Source organism: Diplotaxodon limnothrissa, linkage group LG6, assembly GCF_057381915.1.
Source record: "Diplotaxodon limnothrissa isolate DT_005_m linkage group LG6, D_limnothrissa_male_GT1.1, whole genome shotgun sequence".
In the NCBI taxonomy this organism is placed as follows: domain Eukaryota; kingdom Metazoa; phylum Chordata; class Actinopteri; order Cichliformes; family Cichlidae; genus Diplotaxodon; species Diplotaxodon limnothrissa.
In genome coordinates, this window is record NC_140601.1 from 8,189,347 (window position 1) to 8,209,020 (window position 19,674).

The 19,674-nt window shown below is 40.0% G+C and overlaps 1 protein-coding gene across 1 annotated transcript; it reads right to left on the reverse strand.

Moving 5' to 3' along the window:
* Positions 1-708: 708 nt before the first annotated feature.
* Positions 709-2,857, reverse strand: LOC146630065 (uncharacterized). The gene is made up of 4 exons (XM_085355573.1): positions 2,534-2,857; positions 1,494-1,649; positions 1,160-1,255; positions 709-1,026 (listed from the first exon to the last, which is right to left on the reverse strand). The coding sequence occupies exons 1-4, from the start codon at positions 2,855-2,857 to the stop codon at positions 709-711; spliced, it is 894 nt and encodes a 297-aa protein (XP_085211699.1).
* Between the last annotated feature and the right edge of the window lie 16,817 nt (positions 2,858-19,674).

A 19,674-nucleotide genomic window follows, 5' to 3' on the forward strand; every position in this document is an offset into this window, starting at 1 on the left:
TTAAACTTATGTCCCAAAGTTATATTCAAATCAATAAAATTGTTAATTTCTCTCTATTTCAATTAAGTAAATTTTACTTAAAAAAAAATATTGCTTACCCTGATTTGTAGTTTTTAATAACGCCAATAATGAAAACAACAAAATTCTTTCACATCATTTATTAATGCAAAATTTGTTGCAAACAGAATAAGAATCCACATGTAAGGGAAATTGCTGTAATTTGTATAATGCAAATTACAAAACTTTTGTCTATGAACTAATAGCTTTAAAAAGCTCTATTCAAATAAAACAGGAACAACAGACAAGAGAAATGTTAACCAATGTTTCTCTTCCTCTAACAAAGAATAAAACACTGCCAGCGGTATAAAGTATCACAATTAGAAACTGATGCATCCACAAAATAACCAAAGTTTCAGACTTGCTGTTCTGGTGAGTTAACACTGATTATAGGTCAGCAGCTATCAAGGACCGGAATAAAGAAAAATTGCTTCAGTAAACTGAATAATTACAAAGTTGCTCTTCAAGCTACTCAAATGTACCAAACGCGAAACATTCATTATTGAAAGTTAAAATGTTCAATCAAAACATAACACAGAACGTGAGAACGAATGATGGTTATACAAATGTTTCACTCCTATTCACAAGAGCACCAGTCATTGGTAATTTACATAACAAAATGTAAATGGATGTGTGGTTTTAGAAATCTTCCTATCCAGTAGCAATTTTGTTCTTCAGCCCAAGGACTTTGGGGGAGAGCTTTTCCCCATCCAATCCCATCAACACTTTCTGAATGAATTCATAATAGTGCCTCAATTCCTTGGGGTAGGCTAGGTTTAGTGCATAGATTACTCCAAGCATCAATGCACAAGCTTGGGCCGGAGATCCAATGTTGTCCATGACTATCTCCCCTTCAACAAATATTCCAATGTCATCATAATGTCCATTTTGTCCATCCTCCTTGTTGATGACATAAATGCCCATGGTGTGCTTCTTTAGGCCTCTCTGGATGTCATCTCCTTCAATGTCCTAAACATTTAATAAAAAAGGTAAAAGAAAAACAATTAACTCTACAATTAAATTCCAATCTAGTCGTTTGTGTGTGTGTGTAAATATCTATCTAAGAAGTGTGTGTATAGATGACTTGCTAACAATGACTTACCAAGTACTCCCGAATAAGGCTTCCGTCCTCTTCACCAAGGTAGAGGCAAAGTGCCCTGAGAACTGCTTGCCTTTTCACTTTAACATCACTTTCAGCCTGTTTAAAGAGAGTTGCTGATTAAACCAATTTGGAAAAAAACAACAACAATGTCTGACATTCGCAATAAGTAAATTTTATCATAAGTCAGTTCAAACATAGTAAATAAAATTTATATATGAAAATTTCAAAATTTAGATTGCTTGGCCGGTCACCTAAAATGGCTTATTTGACTCACCAGTGACTTGCCACTTAAGACAAATTAAATCCAAATAGAATTTGCAATATTCAGATTTACCTCTTGCATGATCTGCAAGTGGTGGGCAAGTTTCTGCCCAGAAACACCGCCCTTCTTCTGGAAAACTGTCATCAGCTGAGGTGTAATTCTGTCTAACTGTGCCGCAAAGGTCGTCTCCAGTTGAAGTGTTGTAATACGCTGGAATTCAGCATTTACCTGTATCACACACACAGAGAGAAAAAAAGAAGACTGGTGCTTAATCATTGGTATGATTATTTTGTTATTTCTTCATTAAATGCTACAATGCAATTGCCATCACTTCCTAAAGCATAATTAGCATATGGGTTAGTATACAGTGCATGAAGGATGTTACTACTGTTAATCAAAGAAGAAATGAATGGCATCAGTCCATTTAGCGGGTTTAAAGGGTTTTAAAAAGCAGATATTTGTCTGTTTCAGGTGGTTGGCAACACATTTTCCTGTGCTCTTTGTCCGCTGGTGGGAGTGTCTCGCCTGTGAGGTCAGCACCTCTTGGTGGTGAGAGGTCTTAGGGGTTTTAACTTGACCCATTTATTTTTTTTATCTTATGAGCAACAAAGTTTGTTCATCACATTTTTAATTTACATTTGTTTAGCACATGCTTTTAACAATCTGAGGCTAACTAAAAACTAATAGCTAAATAAAAGGTTTTAGGTTAATTCACAATTGATAATCTGATTTCACTCTATTAATTATTGAGATGATTAATCAATCATTTCAATAATCAAACTCACGATAAAATAGTTTGGGTATATGTAGTTGGTTATATGTAGTGCAAACTTACTTAAACAATCAAATATTTTTTATTTATAAGAAAAATCAAAAATTTATTTTATTCATGTTTCTACACTTTAAGTCACTTATGTTTTTCATACACAACTTGTATTTTAAGTGCTGCTCAAATAAATACTCTGTACGGTACACAGGTCAATCACTATAAATGCCAGCCTCTTTATACCTATATTTGGGATCGTCTTAATCCAAGTGGCCCAGATTAATTAATGTATAACATAAGGAATTACTGAAAAGCAAACTCAGCAAAAAAAAAAGCATGCCTTTACCTCATTAATCTGGAAAAGTGCAGGCCACCTAGCTTTAAACTCCCCAGCGGTTGGACTTCCCTGCACCACCTCTTGTCTACGGTAGGAAAATGTTCTTGACATCTTCTGTCTTACATCTGAGGCACTGTTTCTTCGTCTGACGTCGGTCAAAAGCTCAACCCTGATGTTTTCTAGACTGTCATCCGTTTCGCCAGCTGGGTGTAATGGACAAAAATTGACCTCAGCCTTTTTAGGTTTCTTAACATTTTTGGCTGGGAGGCAATCATCACTGGATTTGTTTTTCAAAGCATTTATAGTCACTTCAGGACAGTCAATGTTGCGCATCTTTGTCCTGTAATTAGCCATCTTATATTTCAGGCTAATCATCCAGCCATAGTAACCTGTGGCAGATGGCTCTCGCAGACAAGGGAATTTTTTGATCAGTGCCCCTGCAACTTCATCTATTTGGTAATTTTGAGGATAAGCAGTAAACTGAAAAATCGCCTCAGCTAGCTTCTCTAAGATGTCAGATTTAACACCTGGAGTAATCTTGAGCCGAGTTCCAGTTTCTCTGAAGGTCTCATTTCCACGCTGAAGTTGCACCTCTACATTGAATGAAAATCGAGGAATAGTAAACTCGCGAGGCCATGCACATGATCTCAGCTCACTGTCTGACTGTGGTAGAATTATGGTGCTGTCTGAGTTGGATGAAGACGATGAGAGACTGGAGTTTCTTTGAATGCTTTCTGGACTTGCAGAGGAGTCAAGACTGCATGTGGGATACTGCTTTGACAAAGTTGCACTTGTATCCAGATTTGCCATGTACACAAGTTTGATTGTACTTCGGTCTTGAATGTCTTGCATTGATGTTATGTTCATAAACTCATTATTGAAGTCAGGATCCATGAATTGAATACGAAAGTCTCTTTCAATTCCAAATGCTTGGCAAATTGTGCTCTGAAGATCAGTCAAAGTTCTTGGCATCCCAGATGGAACGTCAAGTCTCCTAAAATCATCATCTGCCACGATGACTCTCAGCTTCAGCTGCTCTGCCATTCTTCAATCTGATTTTTAAAGACATTAGAAGAAAAAAAAAAGTTAAAATACTTTGCATTGAATAATTTTATTAGGGAGCACAAGAGTGCAGAACTGCAACACAGGTTTTACGGGTAAAAAGCAGTTTATTTAATTTTATTCTATAGCTTCATACTGGGGTTTTTTTTGCATACGTCAGCCAGAATCCTCAAAAAGTGTCACTTTGCTTTTAGTGGTATGTGTTGCAATTCATCCTTTATCAAAATGTTTTGAGCATCATCAATGATGTTTTTTTTAAGACACATGACAACATGAGGCATGTTTGGCCAAAAGAACTCAAATGTAATGGAAAAAAAAATATTACCCTTGTGGGAAGTATCCAATCTTTATTAAAAATAAGCTAAACATTTGTGGTACCCCTCCTGTTGCCATGAAGATAACTGCAACTGAACACATGCAACTGAACACATGCAATTGAAGACAACATTTACTACCTTCTATATGAATGAATCTTTTAAGTATGACCATTCGCCGGCCTCCAATCCTGTAATCTGCCAAGGGGTACTGGTCTACCAAGGCACCAAGATCAACGAGGGAGATGTGTGATGTGGGAAAAAGTTCAAAACCTCTAAAATGCTCCCTATACCAGGCACCCATCTCTTTGACAATGAAGCTCAGGTTTTCCTCCACAACAACCATTTGGACAACTTCTGCAAATTCAGGCAATCCAGCAGAGCAGCCATAAACTACAATCATGCCAGGCCTGTAGTTTGTTCCATTTACAGAAGCATTCTTTGTGAGCTGAATATGGGTAATATCAGGGAATTTAATCCTCAAGTCTCGCTGTACATCATGATGCAGAATGTCAACAGAGACAGTAGAAACAGCTGAGACAGTTAGGCTCGGCCTTACAGTTGTGACAGACTCCAAGTGGTATGCCATCATGAACTGATGTTTCACTGCCAGTGACAGTAGCACATTTTTAAAGCACCGTGTGTGACGAACAACCTGTTTGAAAAAACTGTGCTTTGCCTCGAACCTCATGGTCCACATGCCAACAAGTGGCCCAAAGAATTTAATCATCTGTGGATAATGCTCCACAAAATGATGTTTTGGTAACAGCTTCAGTCCTGGAAACAGCTCTTTCAACCTACATCTGTGGTCAGAGACTCTAGACTCAAGGAAAGCAATTGATTGTTCTGTGTGTACTGGTGCAACAACTAGTTCAACAATGTCCTTTAGGTCCAAAATTACCTGCCAAGCTGTTTCATCTGGAGGTACCAAGTGTCCTACCAACAATGGAAGGAATCGTAAGAGACTCCAATTTTCATGAGCATTTCCTCCAATGCTTTTGTTCTGCATGAAAGTCCTGGGAATAGCATGAGGGCGATTACTCTTGTCTGCCCATTTGTAGGGAAATGTCAGAATGGACTCATTGAGGCTGTCAAGTGTAAAATATTTTTTCAAAATTAAGATATTCAGGCAGTATGCCAACTCAACTGGTAATATGCCCTCAAATATGTCATGTGCAATATCTGGAGGATATCCACTGCAAACACTGAAATGGGAGAGATGTGCAGAGAAAACACACCGTCTTTTAACACCGTGACATGGTTTTGCATTACTCTGTGCAGAACTTACATGCATTTCATGTGTCTCTTTGCTTCTCAGAGTAAACACACCTGAACTAACCTCTGTTTCTTGAATATCAGATCTTTTGGCCTCACAACATCTGCAAAAGTATTCACCTGAAAAACTCTCAATAAATCCAGAAATACTGTGTGCTCCTAAATTATCTGCTATGACACACTGTATTGTGCCCCTGACAAATTCTCCAAGATGTGCAATAAAAATCCCTTGACTTTCCAAAGTAACAAGATCACTCAACAACGGCTCTAGAATCTTTTCATATCCATATGTCTTTACATCTTCAGACTTGCAGAGTAAAGCCAGATAAATGGAAGTCAGTGATGAATGGCAAGCAGGTGGTAAATTGTTAAGAGTCCAATATATGGCACAGATTTTGTGCTTTTTACGGGAAGTGCCAAGTGGATTGCAAATCTCAAAATCGTCAATATACAAATTCAGTAAAACTCGCAATTCACCTGCTGATAAAAAACTGTTTTCTTTGAAAAACAACCCCTCCCTATAAGACCTGTAAATCACTTCTTCCCCACTTTGTTCTGTTATGCGACTACCATCCAAAACCTTAGCAAGAAGGTGGCAATCACTGAAAAGCTGCTGTAAAACCTTTAAAACTGGAACATACTGAAATGTTCTTTTATTTTTTTCATCCAACACATACTCTACAGGCTCTACAACTTTAAAATTTTCCTTGTAGAAATTTTTGCGCTTAAAGGATGTTGCCAGGGGACAACCTTTACCTACTGATTTATACACAGGATTAGATGTACACAGTGCAGATGCAAGTTCTTCAATGACTGACTGGTCTATTTGCAAGCTGTGACTGTTCAATGTGTCTTGGATAACTTTTGCTGCCGTACACAAAGATGCTGTGCCCAACAAATACTGAAATTCCTCCAAAAGTTCATCAACTGCAGCACTTGGAACGTGAAAAATATTTTCTAGTTTTAATAACACTGCCGCAAGCTTTAGCTGAACTACGTCTTCATGATAATTTGATGTCTCTAAATCAACAGGCTGTTCGTCACCCCACAATTCCTCAGCATTTGAAGCAACATGCTCTGCAGTTTCAGTTGCAAAAGATCCTCTGACAATATCCTCTTTGAAGTCTACCAGCGAGTGTAAACTGTGCTTGCGACTTTTGTGTGACTTAAAGGTACTGTAAATATTTGATTTGTAGTCACAACCTTTAAACATACATGTTACTGTCTCATTGTTTTTTAAATGACGGCTAATGTGCACAAAATATTCAGGCTCTGTTCCTAATTCACTACAACAACATAACTGACAGGAAAAAGTTGTAAATTTGTCAGAGTGCTCTGGGGTATTGCTATGATTCCTTGACAAGTGTGTCAGAAGTGAATTCCAAGTCTTTAAAAGACATGGACACTGAGGATATAGGCACTTAATGTGATGGCCACGCCCAAAATGACTATGTTTCAGTCTATAGTGCTTAAGAAGTTCTGATCGTCTAGAAACTTCTGCACTGCAGTCTTTACACTTCCACATAAACTGGACATACAACAAAGAGAGAAAATTTGAAACAAAAACAAAAAACACACTTAGTACTTTACACAAAGAAAACTTTAGCTGTGGTTAACCTACAAGAATGGATGCATCTTAGAAGTATGCTTGTAGGCTGTATTATCTAGAGCATTCTTTTCCCAACTCTGTTGCTTGAGGATGCCCATCCTGCATATTTTTGATGTTTCTCTGCTTCAGTGCACCCTGGCATATTAACTGTGTCAGTGACAGACTTGTGCACAACTTGAAGAAATTAGGCTAAACATTAGTTCAAATCAGTGTGGCGATGCAAGGAGGCATCTAAAAAAATGCAGAACAGAGGTCTTTGAGGAACAGGGTTGGGAAACACTGATCTAGAGTGCACCTAAAATCTGATCAGGTTAGAAAGCAATACCATAACAGTGCCAATTGAACAATCAAATAAAAGGAAAAAATAAAAACTAATATGTTACAGCCAGCAACTTTCATGTTCAACTTTAAATAATTTTCTCTAAAGGATGGGAACTGTTGGCAACACATGGAATCAGTGTTCTACGCCCTAGTCTTTAAAAAAAAAAAAAAAAAAAAACTGTACAAAATATAGAGGCATCTTTTCTTAAACTATATTAATCATACGTAATAATTGATATTAATTAATATCAATATTAATAATCACAAGAACCCTTAAGATGAGATAGATAAACTTGTCAATGCAATACTGTCGTGATAAATATGTAAGGAATTTGCATGTACTTACCAAAATAACACAGTTTCCTTGAATAAACAATAACACACAAGGGGAAGAAAATCTGCCAGAAAAGGAACACAAATACAAAAAATTAAAATGAGGACTTTAGAAAGACAAACAATTACCATTTCCAAGCCACTTCATGATACTCCCTTGTAACAAAACAAATCTTACTTGTGCCTCTGTAAAAACTACAGATGGCACGATACCACTTTTTTTTATGTCCGATACCGATATCATAACTTTGATTATCTGCCGATGCCGATGTGAATCCGATATAGTGTATTTTATAATAAAACTGGGTTTTTAAATAAATATTTTGCTGCATTTTGTATAAGTTCATACTCAGTTTAAAAAAAACATTAAAACTATTCTGTTATACCTGTATGCAAAAAATACACTGCACCCAAAATATTTTATACTTCAGCAATACTGATCAACCTAAAAAACTTACACCATCCTCCTTACTCAGGTATTCTAAACAGCACATAGAAATATTAAACAACCTAACTAATAGGGCTGCCAACTCCCAGCAAAAATATTAGGAAACCACCCCCCACCCTCTGCCTCATAATGCTTAACTGACGTAATCGACTTTAATGCACAGAAACAATTATTTTCCTACAATAATTAGATTCAACATTTTTCTTCAATACAGTTGCAGACAGCACAGATGGTACCTTCCCAAAGGAAAAAGTGCTATATGTACTACTATTACTAGGGTATATATTAGACTTAATATTTACTACATACAATAATGGATTTCTATACATTTAACCAGATCACCACTTTGCTTGTAAGATTTAGATAATTATTTATTAAAAGCTAGACATTTTAAATGAGAATAAGAAAGAAAATTATTTATGCCCCCCTTTCCTTGTTAATGCCCTACCTGGCCCCCTGACAACACTTTGCTAGATCCGCCCCTGCACAGTTACCAGCTGTCAGCTACTTAGAAAAGGATCCTGGTGTTATTTGTCTCTCAGAAACAGTTCATAACTTCAACTCATCCATGTCACCTAAAAGGTAAACCTGTTTCTTCATTACCTGTTCAGCTCTAATGATTCAGTAAAAACATCTCCTGGTTTCACCTTCATGTTTCCTTCTCACCACATATACAAACTGATATCATGACCAGCAGCTATTACGGCTGTGCCTTCAGAAAACACAAGCGGATACTAGAAAGTAATATTAAAAAATTCTAGCAACAGCTTATCAAGCTTAAACGTGCTGCTGTTGTTTATCTGCCGTTTTCCACTTTCTAGCGCAAACTGGGCGATTAACAAACAAGAGAGGCAGGACTAGCGACAGAAAAGCCATCAGCTGATAATCGATCAGTTTCATGATTGAAGTAGCAACAGGAGAGGGAGGGGGGAGAATGAGGGAAGAAGTTTTAGCTGTTCAGCATGAAGACACCGAATAACTCTAGCTTTGTGTCTTTTTTCATTCTAGCTGAAGTACAAAACAAATCGCTTCCTTTCCCCCTCAATACAAAACTCCGACAGCCAGTCCAGCTGTGGCTCCATACATCGGTTGTTAAGCTCAGCATGGAAATACTATGCAAACATACAGAGATTAACTTACACACTTGCTTTACTTCTCTGTGTTAGTTTTCTCTGAGATTAAATGCAGCGGTTTGGAAACACGTAGCGATGTTTCAAATGCTAAACCAGACCGCTGACAGGTCTTGCACTCAACAGCGCTATCAAGTGAAGCAACTTCTTTTCTGAGTTAATTTCAGTCCTGACAAACCTCACTCTCAGTGCCTTTTGAGCTCACATTATCGGCAACCACGGAGTTATTCTCCTCCACAGTTTTCAACCATTATTTGTTTCTGCACAAAAGACGTTGTGCAACGCCAATCCTACTTATTTATTTCCTACTGCACCCCTGACTGTGCAGGTGCGTTCAGAAGCCCCCTCCCCCGCCCGACTATTCCTTAATGCCAATGTTGTGGCGGGAGGGACGATTTCTCAATTTAAAACTGCAGGCTGTCTGTACAGTGAACTTTGCAGCTAACTACAACAGAGAAATTGCCTCGTTACATAATTTGTTAGTACAAAATGTGCCACCAGAACTAAGCTAAAAACATGACAATTTAACGTAGCAGTTTTAAATTACTCTTTTAATAGAGCAGTAGCTAATAGAGCACATAGCTAGCTTGAGTCAAATCACGACAAAGTTCAGAGGTGTACAACTACTTAGACTTCTTTCTCCATGTGCACACGTCTTAAAGAGTCAACATGCTTTGACTGAGGTAAAAAAATAAAACAAAAACGACCGGAAAAGGTTTACTTACCAAAGCTAGTCCACCTTTACACGAAGTTGTGTGATTAACTTGAGCCCGCTTGCAGCACACAAAACGTCCGCTTTCAGTCCGCGCGCAAAATGGTGGCCTGTCCTAACGCATGCGCAAAATGGCCCAGGAGGAGGCTATGAAAAACATACTTAAGCATTTTGAGCTACATTTAATTAACTAAAATTAATTGGATTAAAACGCAGGGAATGTATTCTGGAGTTACTCGAATTATATATGTGGACAGGAATTACTCATTTAAATTATAAAGATATACCAAAATAAAATATGCTATATCTAAAAGGAGCCAATATCACTTTTTTCAGTGTATTCAAATAAATCAATGTTTAAAAAGCAGCTTCACTTTTTTGTTCTTTCAGCTACAGCCTCGGCGGAATTAAATGATCTGAGAGTAAAGACTAAATATAAAAACTGTACTCAAACGTAGGCTTTGTCTGTGTATATTTGATATCAGGTCAGGAATTATAAAACACGAGGAGGGTGCATTTCACCTAGTGCTGTTCATGTGATACCAACTGGAAAGTCTCTGACTGGGAACAGCTACCTGTTTTAGAGTGACACTGATTCAAAACATACTACCAATGCAGTGAAAGCATGCAAAGATAGCAAAACACACAGCAGAGCATTATCAGTCGTAGATTGGCCTCGCCAGAGCACAGACCTTAATATTACTGAAGCAGCGTGGGATCATCCAACATCCAAAGAACAGCTTTGAATGTCCTTCAAAAAATTGGAGAACTTTTCCTGAAGATTACTTAAAGACATTACAAGAAAGAATGAAGGTGTTTATATCAAATATTGACTGTCAAGCTCATTAGAGTTGCAAAAACTCATGTTCGATATTTTCACGTATGCTTGTGTGTCATAATAAATCCCTGCAATCATTTCCTGTTTTTGCTGAAAACTCTTAAGAAAAGGGGAAAGGTTCAAGACATTTGCACCACACTGTATACAGACTTATAAAACACTGCTTCACACACCAGAATGCTCTGGTAGTTGTCATATTTGTGGTTTCATGCACCTACCGTTTTTACTAACCACAGTAGTGTTACAGATGTATCTTGCTGGCGGTTACTGCAGTCTTAAAGTGTTTTACAATAACTGCATTCCCCCCTCTAACACCTTCTGGCACTAAAACATCTTCCCCTGCTTCACTACTCTGATGATATGTTTTTTCCTAAAGGGAAACCATTGCTTAGATGCTCCTAGTTTAAAGAAAAACTCTGATTAGATTTAGGATTTGAATTGCAGCAGTTGTAAGGCTTTAGCTGGTAAGACTTCACTGCTCCACGAGATACACAGCAAATGTGTATTTCTTTCTCATGCTGGTAAAAATTGCCTTTTTTTTTTTTTTTACATGTAATTAAATGTGTAGGACAACTTATTAATGGAGTCGCAGCTCCAAATTCATTCATTTTCATAGTTTTCCTTTGTTTTTGTTTTTTCCAGCATTCTCTCATATGTATCCTGCCATTCTTAACTGGATGTTGCCATGAAGGGTTAAAATCCCTCCAAGCAAAATGCAGGGAACAGTTTTTGTAATTCATATGACTCATTGAGAAAATACAAAGATATGTGCAGTGGCTGATTTGATGCAACAGTTCCAGGTAAAATGAAATGTTGCAATTAAGTGCTGTTCTCTACACCCCTTTTGTCCTGCTGTCACTTTAGATTCATTGTGTCAAGTATTGTTTCACCAATACGTCTGATGAGTTACAGGCTGCTGCAGCGGCAGCTTTAAGCCGGTTCTGTACGTAACTACTGTATGTGGGAAAGAAATCGCCGCATTACAACACTCTGCTAAACCTTACACGCACTCCCCCTTAATGATGGATTGCATTGCAAGCGTGTGTAGGTGGTTCTCCATCAGCGCAAGTGTTTTCTAATCACAGCAGGGTACTTTATTTGTTTGTGCTGACTTTGCATTGTTTCAGTGCAACTTAACCCCTTAATGCCAAGATATTTGATATGTGAGTTTTTCTGACTTGAAGTGAGTTGAAATTGCACATTTTTAAGGAATAAATTGCAAAAAATAAATAAAAAACAAAAAAAAAAAACAGATGTAGCAAATACTCTTCATAAAAAGATTGAACTTTCGGTCACTTTTTTTGATAAACATTCAACATTTTTTAACCATGTATAATAATGTCTGGCAATTATTTCATGCTTCAGGCTTTAAAGGGTCAAAGAGTGGAGAGGATGTGAAAAATTACAATAAAAATCTGTTATGCTACTTGGGAGATGTGTAAAAATGTAGCTGATTTCATTAAGAGAACCTCCCGTGGCATCGCCCATATATAATCACATTTCGTAAACCAGCTAACAATGTCCACATGAGTCTGAGCTCTCTACTGCCTGTGGCATTCATTTATCAACAGCAGCCAGGAAGTGGAGGGAAATTGCACCCATCACTAGACAAATGTGGAGGCTATGAAGTTCCTCTGTGGTGCTATTGCTCACCTAAAACAAACAAATGTGCAGCAATTACACTATGAATTATTAGACCATACGCCCTGAGAAATGGATCCAAATGAAAGCTGATTCTTAACTGGAACTTGCGATACAACAGATAAAGCAGAAAAAAGGTGACTAAATGCCACTGTTGCTTTACAAAAATCAAGTGCATTCTGTGTGTCCTGCTGCAGAGTTTAGGTCCCCACACTGGCGTTTTAGTGCATATCACTCATTTATCTGACAGAATTCAGTAACCTTTAATTACGCAAGACTGGGGTTATATAACAAAATAAACCGAGGGCAAACTTACATCTGGACTGATGACTAAACCAGTTAAGAACACATGATGGAATATTAAGGAAACTGCAGCAAAGAGTAAGAAAAGGAAAAGGCAAGTCTCCATAATTACAAAACTGAGAAGGAACTGAAGAATTATGTAGCAGTTACTCTTAATCAGGAGCAAAATAAAATGGGTAAAATGTCCATAATGACATGTGTTTAGTGTCCTCAACACTACAGAAAATTAGTGTATTGTGCTTGGATTGCACCCACAAGTACTTGAGGCAAAAGTGTCATTTCAAACTCATCTCTTACTGACACTTAGGACCCATCGGGCTCACGTTGTAACAAGCTGGTCAGTTCTTTAGTAGCCTGTTTTCAGTGTGCCTGACAGCCTGACAGAGTTCAGCCAGAATCAGTCAGAATCTGAAAACGAGTACAGGTATTTTGTTGGCTTATTTAAAGTGTTTTGGCCTTCCATTCACATGTAAACAGAGTTTTAATCACTAAAAACTAAGCACCACATGTTGGAGTGATCAGCTGTAACATGCTTGTTATATTTGAGAGAAGCTTGAATGGTGAGTGAAACGGTGTATTTTAACCCACGTTACCTTTTTTTCCTCCAAAACCAAACCGTGCAGTTTTAGTTAGACTTAATTTAATTATAATTTAATGCCAACTCTAACAAAGTAGCTTTAATCCTCTTTTCAGCTCGCAGATACTGGGCTCTACTGGATTTGACTCTACTCGGTTTTTAGTGTTTTCTGTTAGGTGGGATTACCTGCTACCAGGTATATAATGGAATAATGGGAGTAATGTCATGAGAGTGACTCCTTCACAAGAATCAAACCTGTTTTTTTATGAGGGAAATGGTTACACACATTCTTTGGTTCTGAGACTCCACTCACCGTTGGTGTGTTGTGTTTGTGTGATATACAATTAATTTCACAGGACTTATAGCCTTGCTATAACGACCCAGCCCACATTGATTGAGCCGAGCAGCTGCCGGTGAAAAAAGCCATCACTGTTTCAACTTTACTACTAGTTCTCTTCACCCCAGGTGAAAGATAAAGCATAGCATGTCACATTACTGTGGTTTGTAGGCTTTCAAACTTTGGGGACCCTCAGAACTACAGTGTGTTGCATGAAATGAGAACTGAGACAATGCAGTCCCAGGTCCTCCAGGCTGGAGATGGAACTGCCGCAAACAAATCCATTCTGTAACACACGATCATGCGGCAGAAACTGCCTATACCTACTTAATTACTAATGCAATATCAAATTTGCTGCCTAACCTTAACCAAACAGTGTAAGAAAATGTAGAGAGAAAAACTAAACTAAAATAAAGTGCTTTAAAAAGTGGTTCCAGACACAACCCATAGTCTTCTCTGTCTTCTGGTTGGAGACCACGTGTGTGATTGACACTAATGGAGTACCACACTGACAAGAAAGAGTTCCTCCCAAGCGTCAGTACCAGACGAGCAGAGAGTGAGAATGTGTTGATTTAGTCCACGCTGACCCTCATACACCGATACTTACTTTGTTACTCCATTAAATCAGATTTGATGCTTCATATGTGGTTAAACTCTATTAGGAATGTGCACCATTCGAGCATACGCAGCCCAAAAACATAATAAATTTTGTCCATTAATGATGTTTATATAACAGTTTAGTACCTGACAAACTGCAGATTACTCAAATCTGTTTGCAATACAGGGGACCCTGAATTCCCCGAGGTTCCCAGTGTAGCTGTGCTTGGGCAATCTCTTGCTGGGCTCAAATGACCTCACTCGCTCACACAACATAGAAATTCCCCTTACTGTTAATATCGAGCTGGGTGCGATCACACGTGCGATGGCAATCAGTCAAGTATCACTCCTACAAGCAGGATGAAAACCCAAAGGATGAAGGGAGCTCCAGAGAAAAGTGTTACCAGGAAGGCACATAAAAACTCTAAATCTACTACACACACACACACACACACACACACACACACACACGCACACACACACACACACACACATCGAAAGGTACTCACGAGCAAAACAACATGGGAGCAAATCAATACCTCGACAGCTGACTGACAATGACGTCATCGGCACAGTTGGAGCTCCCCCTTTTCTTTCCACGCCTTCCACTTTATATCCGTGCGCGTGTGCGGGAACCTGCCTCCCTGCCCCTTCACAAGGGCGCGCACTTTGAGGCGCGTTGCTACGTGCCCAGATTGGAAAGCAGTTGCGCGTCCCTGTATGGGGAAGTGGTAAGTTGCGCAAGTAACGGCAGGAGCGGCATCCCGCTTTACCCCGCACGTTCGGGACCAAACATTATGTGATTACTGCCCGTGGAGGTATCAGTGGCCCGTAACCTCCCACCGTTCTTAAGATCGACTGATTGGAGTCATTAATACATGCCGCTGTCACGTGGTTAGACTGAGCCATAAGCAGAACTATGTTATAATATGTTGTCCTTTTTTCAAATGAGTGCTCTCATTGGTCTGAGGATAAAAATAGCACAATTAACACAAGGGAGGGCAGAAACTAGAGAAAAATCTGAGATGTGTTTCGTCCCGCTGGGAATCTTCCTGATATTGACATCGGGCTTGCTTTGGCATTTTAATTACGCGCAGCCGACATTTCTGAAAGAGAGAGAAAAAAAGAAAAAGCCTGCAGAAGATTTTTCTTTGAAATTTTCCGCTCAGTGTATCCAGCAGGTATTACGTCTGATTGGGAGCGGCTGCTGCCACGATTCAACATCATCCCTCTGTCAACCATCCCCTCTCTCTCTTCCGTTAGCGCGCCTCCGTCCCTCATCACTCCTCTTGCTCACCCCCCTTACTCTCTCTCTCTGGATCTCCCCCCACCCCCCTTCTCTCTCTCTCCCTCTCTCTGCTGGAACGCACGTCCGGGGATAATACTCTCGCTCTCTCCGTCTTTTGCTGCTGCAGAACGGACCGTAAAGCTTCACGCCTTCATCCTCTTCTTCCCTGCCAGACCGGGAACTCCGATCAAGGTAAGACAAGTGAAAACACGATGTGTTCTGTACGAGCTGGGCTCAGCTGTCAGTGTTTGCGGGGAGAAGTGTTGGGGGTGAGAGTGGAGGGGGGGTGGACTTCTGCACTTGTGGGATGCGCTGTGTGCGCGCTGGAGAGACACCGTGCTGCCACGTTGAGGTTGTCGGTGCAATGCTGAGCTTTGCTTATTTGGCGAATATAAACACAGAGATGCTCAGAGGGATATCCCGACAACGTTCTTGGGCAGTGTCCACTCCTCAGACACCTGTGAGTCAGAGACTGAGCAGACCATAAAATTAAATAATAATAATAATAAAAGATTCAAACACAGAGAGGAAAAGAGTGTGGAGAAAATTTGGATGAATTGTTGCGAGCCCGACCTATTGGCTGGCAGTGCTGCCCCGCCTCTGTACCCGTTTTTTTTTTTTTTTTTACGTGGTGGTGGATAAGACAGCTGTTGAACATGCGTGTGTTTGCTCCGGTGCTCAGGTCTGGAGCGGCTTTCTGCGGATCAAGAGATCCCAGGCTGAGCCATTCTGAGCGGGGAGGTAGTGCCGGGGTTGCTCTGTGGCAAAAACACAAAGGGGCAACGGTGGCCCTGGGGTGAGCAGCAGCTGTCTTCGAACGTGTGCGCGTGTGTGGTGAGTGGCATCACCAGTGAGTGAGTCGAAAATGATAAGCAGAGATGGTGCACAATGGCAATCGCCATAAAATGACGCGTGCGTATTTTTGCGCGCGAAAACGAGTGCCTTTGACCGAATTTCCACATCAAATGGGCTGTTTCCACGGGGTTTCCATTAGTGGGGGAATGGGGGAAAATAGAAGGGAGACTATTTGGTATCTTTCAGTCCTGCAACACAAACAAACCTCATTCAGCACCACTGCGCGTGTTTGGAGACGTTGAGAGAATGGCGAAAAGAAAGAGAGGAGAGACACGAGAGGGGGAGAAGGAAGACGATAAAGCGGAGGGGGGGGGGGGGGGGGGGGGGTGAAAGAAAGATAGGTAGATAGAGAGAGAGAGAGAGAGAGAGAGATGAGATGGCGCACTACAACAGCGCTTTCTAGCAGTGTTTTGATTTATCGCCTCTCCAATGCGCACTGACGCACAAAGCTCCGGGTTCCCCCCTGTTGGTATTCGTTGTCATCTCGACTGATCAGGATTATGTTAGAGTCGCAGTCGTTGACCTATCTGGCCTCCAGGAACACACCCTCATCCACCTCTCCTCTCCTCTTCTCCCGTGATTTTGCCGGATAGCCACATATCCCAAGCGCACGCGTTTAGACTCGACGGATGATTGTTGCCGTGAAAACAATCATGCGTGATGCGATGTGACAAGCGAACTAGTGGCATGTTTTGACTGAGGCACTGAAATTTCCTCTTTAACGTCCGGTGCCTGCACAAGTGGGGTTTATTCATTTATGCATCTCATTGTGATGATGATGCGTGCGTGACTCATTTGGCCATGAAGCGATGGGATAGTGGAGGGCAGAGCACAGCCGCAGGATACCGAAAAGAGTGCCCAGCTTAAGCGAACTTGTAGGAAATAAAAACATCTTCATCATTTTCGTGAATGCCCGTTTTTTTAGCAACATTCTTTGCATTATCCTGTGCATCAACTCTTCCTCTTGTTTGACAATGTCACCACCATCTTTACTCCCCCGCTTACTTTTTTCTCATTTTTTTCGTTGTCACTGCCATTAACATTATCAGCAACATCATCCACGTTTTTCATCTCAGCTGTCAAAAGTTTCTTTATTATTTCTCATCCATCCATGAACACGTTATCTTCATAATTCTACCAGTAACCCCCCCCTCACCACCACCAACAATATCATCATCATCATCATCATCATCATCATCATCATCATCACCAATTTTTTGGACTGAACTACATTATAAAAAGATTCCACATCCCTCCTCTCCTCTCCTCTCCTCTCCTCTCCTCTCCTCTTGAAACCTGACTCACCACCAGGCCTGATGTCATTCATAAATCTTCTGTCGGGGCAGAGTATGGCACTATACAGAAACTCAAAGATGCAACAGTATTTTACTAAGTTTGTAGGTTTTATTTTGTGGTTGGCTTGTACTTCAATAGGTCGAACTTTAAAACCGCTTGCCTGGTATTACGCCGGAGCTCCTTCTGGTGACAAAACCCCTCTGACCTGTCAGGAAACAGATATGGGATTGTGGGAGTGTCCTTTGGTGTCTGGCAGCAAATCCTTTGTGTGCTGTGGGCTGCGACACCCAAAGGATTTGCCCTCAGTGGATTAGGCTTGTTCTGGTTCATATGGATGTTCAATCAAACTGACATCAGAATCTGGATCTGTGGACTCTACTATGAAACAAGTTGAACTTGCTAGGATCTCTTTTCCTTCTCAGTTGTTACTTGCCCTAAAGTCAGCAATTATGCTAAGCAGTCACATGAAGGTGATTTGATAAGTCAACTCAGGATTTAACAATCTAGTTGTGAGTGTGTTTACATGAAAGGGGTGGTGCTGGCAGGATCTGAGAATTACAAACAGGGACAGGTCTACAGAGGAAGATCAAGTTATGATGTTAGAAAACTATGAAGTGTGAGTGTGTGTAATTAATGTGTGCTTTAAATACATTGGTCGGTAAGACTGGGAAAGAGTTACTATGTTGATAAAATTTAGCCTGTTTGAAGCTTGAAGAAAGGAAGGAAAGCATGCAACTATGCTGACTGTCTAAGTTAACAGACTTCAGTATGAGCGCTCTGTCATTAAGAAACAAGAGAATCTGACTGGTTACAATAAAGTATTGCATTAATTGAATGTTTATCAATAATTTAACAGAATACTTTGGATTCTTGTAAACCAATTTTTGCTTTATTCTTTCACTTAAACAAGAGCAAGCATAAAAACTCTGTATAATTGTACTGTAGACTAAGCTTATTTGCAAATTTTATGTAAGGTCCACATGTAATGTGTACTTGAGATGTATAAGGTTTATAGAACAATAAGAGAATTTTAAAATTGTTTTAGTCAACAGAGAAAACAAATGAAGGATTAAAGTTGTCATCAGGGGAAAACAAAGTTCAGATGCTTTTCAGATACTTTACTGCTAGCCACACACTAAGTGCTGAGGATTCTTACAGCACTAGTAATGCTGTTTTATGGAGATGTGATTGATTATTAGATGTGGATTCTAAATCTGCTGACCTCTTATCGTGTACATAACCTGCTTCAGTTACTGTGATGATGAACCCTGGTAAGAATACTTTGTAATACTGAAAATCCGGGGTTAAACTTGAAGTTGATGTTTTACACCCAAATCCTGCTTTGTTGTACAGGCCTCTGGTAAAGACCTTGGGCTCACTGTCATCTTCTGAGCTGGTCCTGAGAAGTGTTTGGGGAATAGCAAGAAGCAGTGTCATGCCTGAGGGAGGTGCTGCCATAAGTCTGACAGTTGGCAGAGCTAAGAGCTAGGGTGGTCCCTGTGAAGGTAACATTAACACAAATTCCACAACCCAAGGAATCCCCGCAGAACTGTCAACGTTTTTCACGTCGCGCGCTGGTGCTTTTAATGTTTATAATGATCGATGCTTGCACAGAATTATAAATAAATCACATTTGTCTTTATGTTGTGCAAGTTAAAAACAAAATAAAACAGGAGCTTGAATGAAAAAGCCCGACATCTCTGTTTTAAGAAATAATCCTTGAACCACAAAAATGATACAAAACGATAAACGTGTGCGTAGAGCTGGGCGATAGAACGATAACGATATGTATCGCGATATAACTTTTACTCGATAGAGAAATTAAGCTATCGCGATAGACCTCGCCGCTCTTGTCCTCAAAAAAAAAAAAAAAAAAAAAAGGTCAGCCAATCCAAATTAAGTAGCGCAGAGCCGAACCAATCACAGCCGCAGCGTCACGTCGCGTGACTTGTTACGTACAGCACAAGTGCCAAGCCGCACGTGTGTTTGTTTGGGAAGCAGCCAGCGGGTAATGGAGCCAGCGCGTAATGGAGGAAATGAGTGTGCCGACTAGAAAAATCAACCGAGCGTGACCGAAGAGAAAACAGATGATGGTTCCAATGCCGGAGAGATTGTCGAACGGAAGAGCCATAGAAGTTCCGTAGTGTGAAGGTATTTCGGCTATTTCAAGTCTGACAAAAAACAGAGTAGCGTGCACTGTAAATTGTGCCGAAA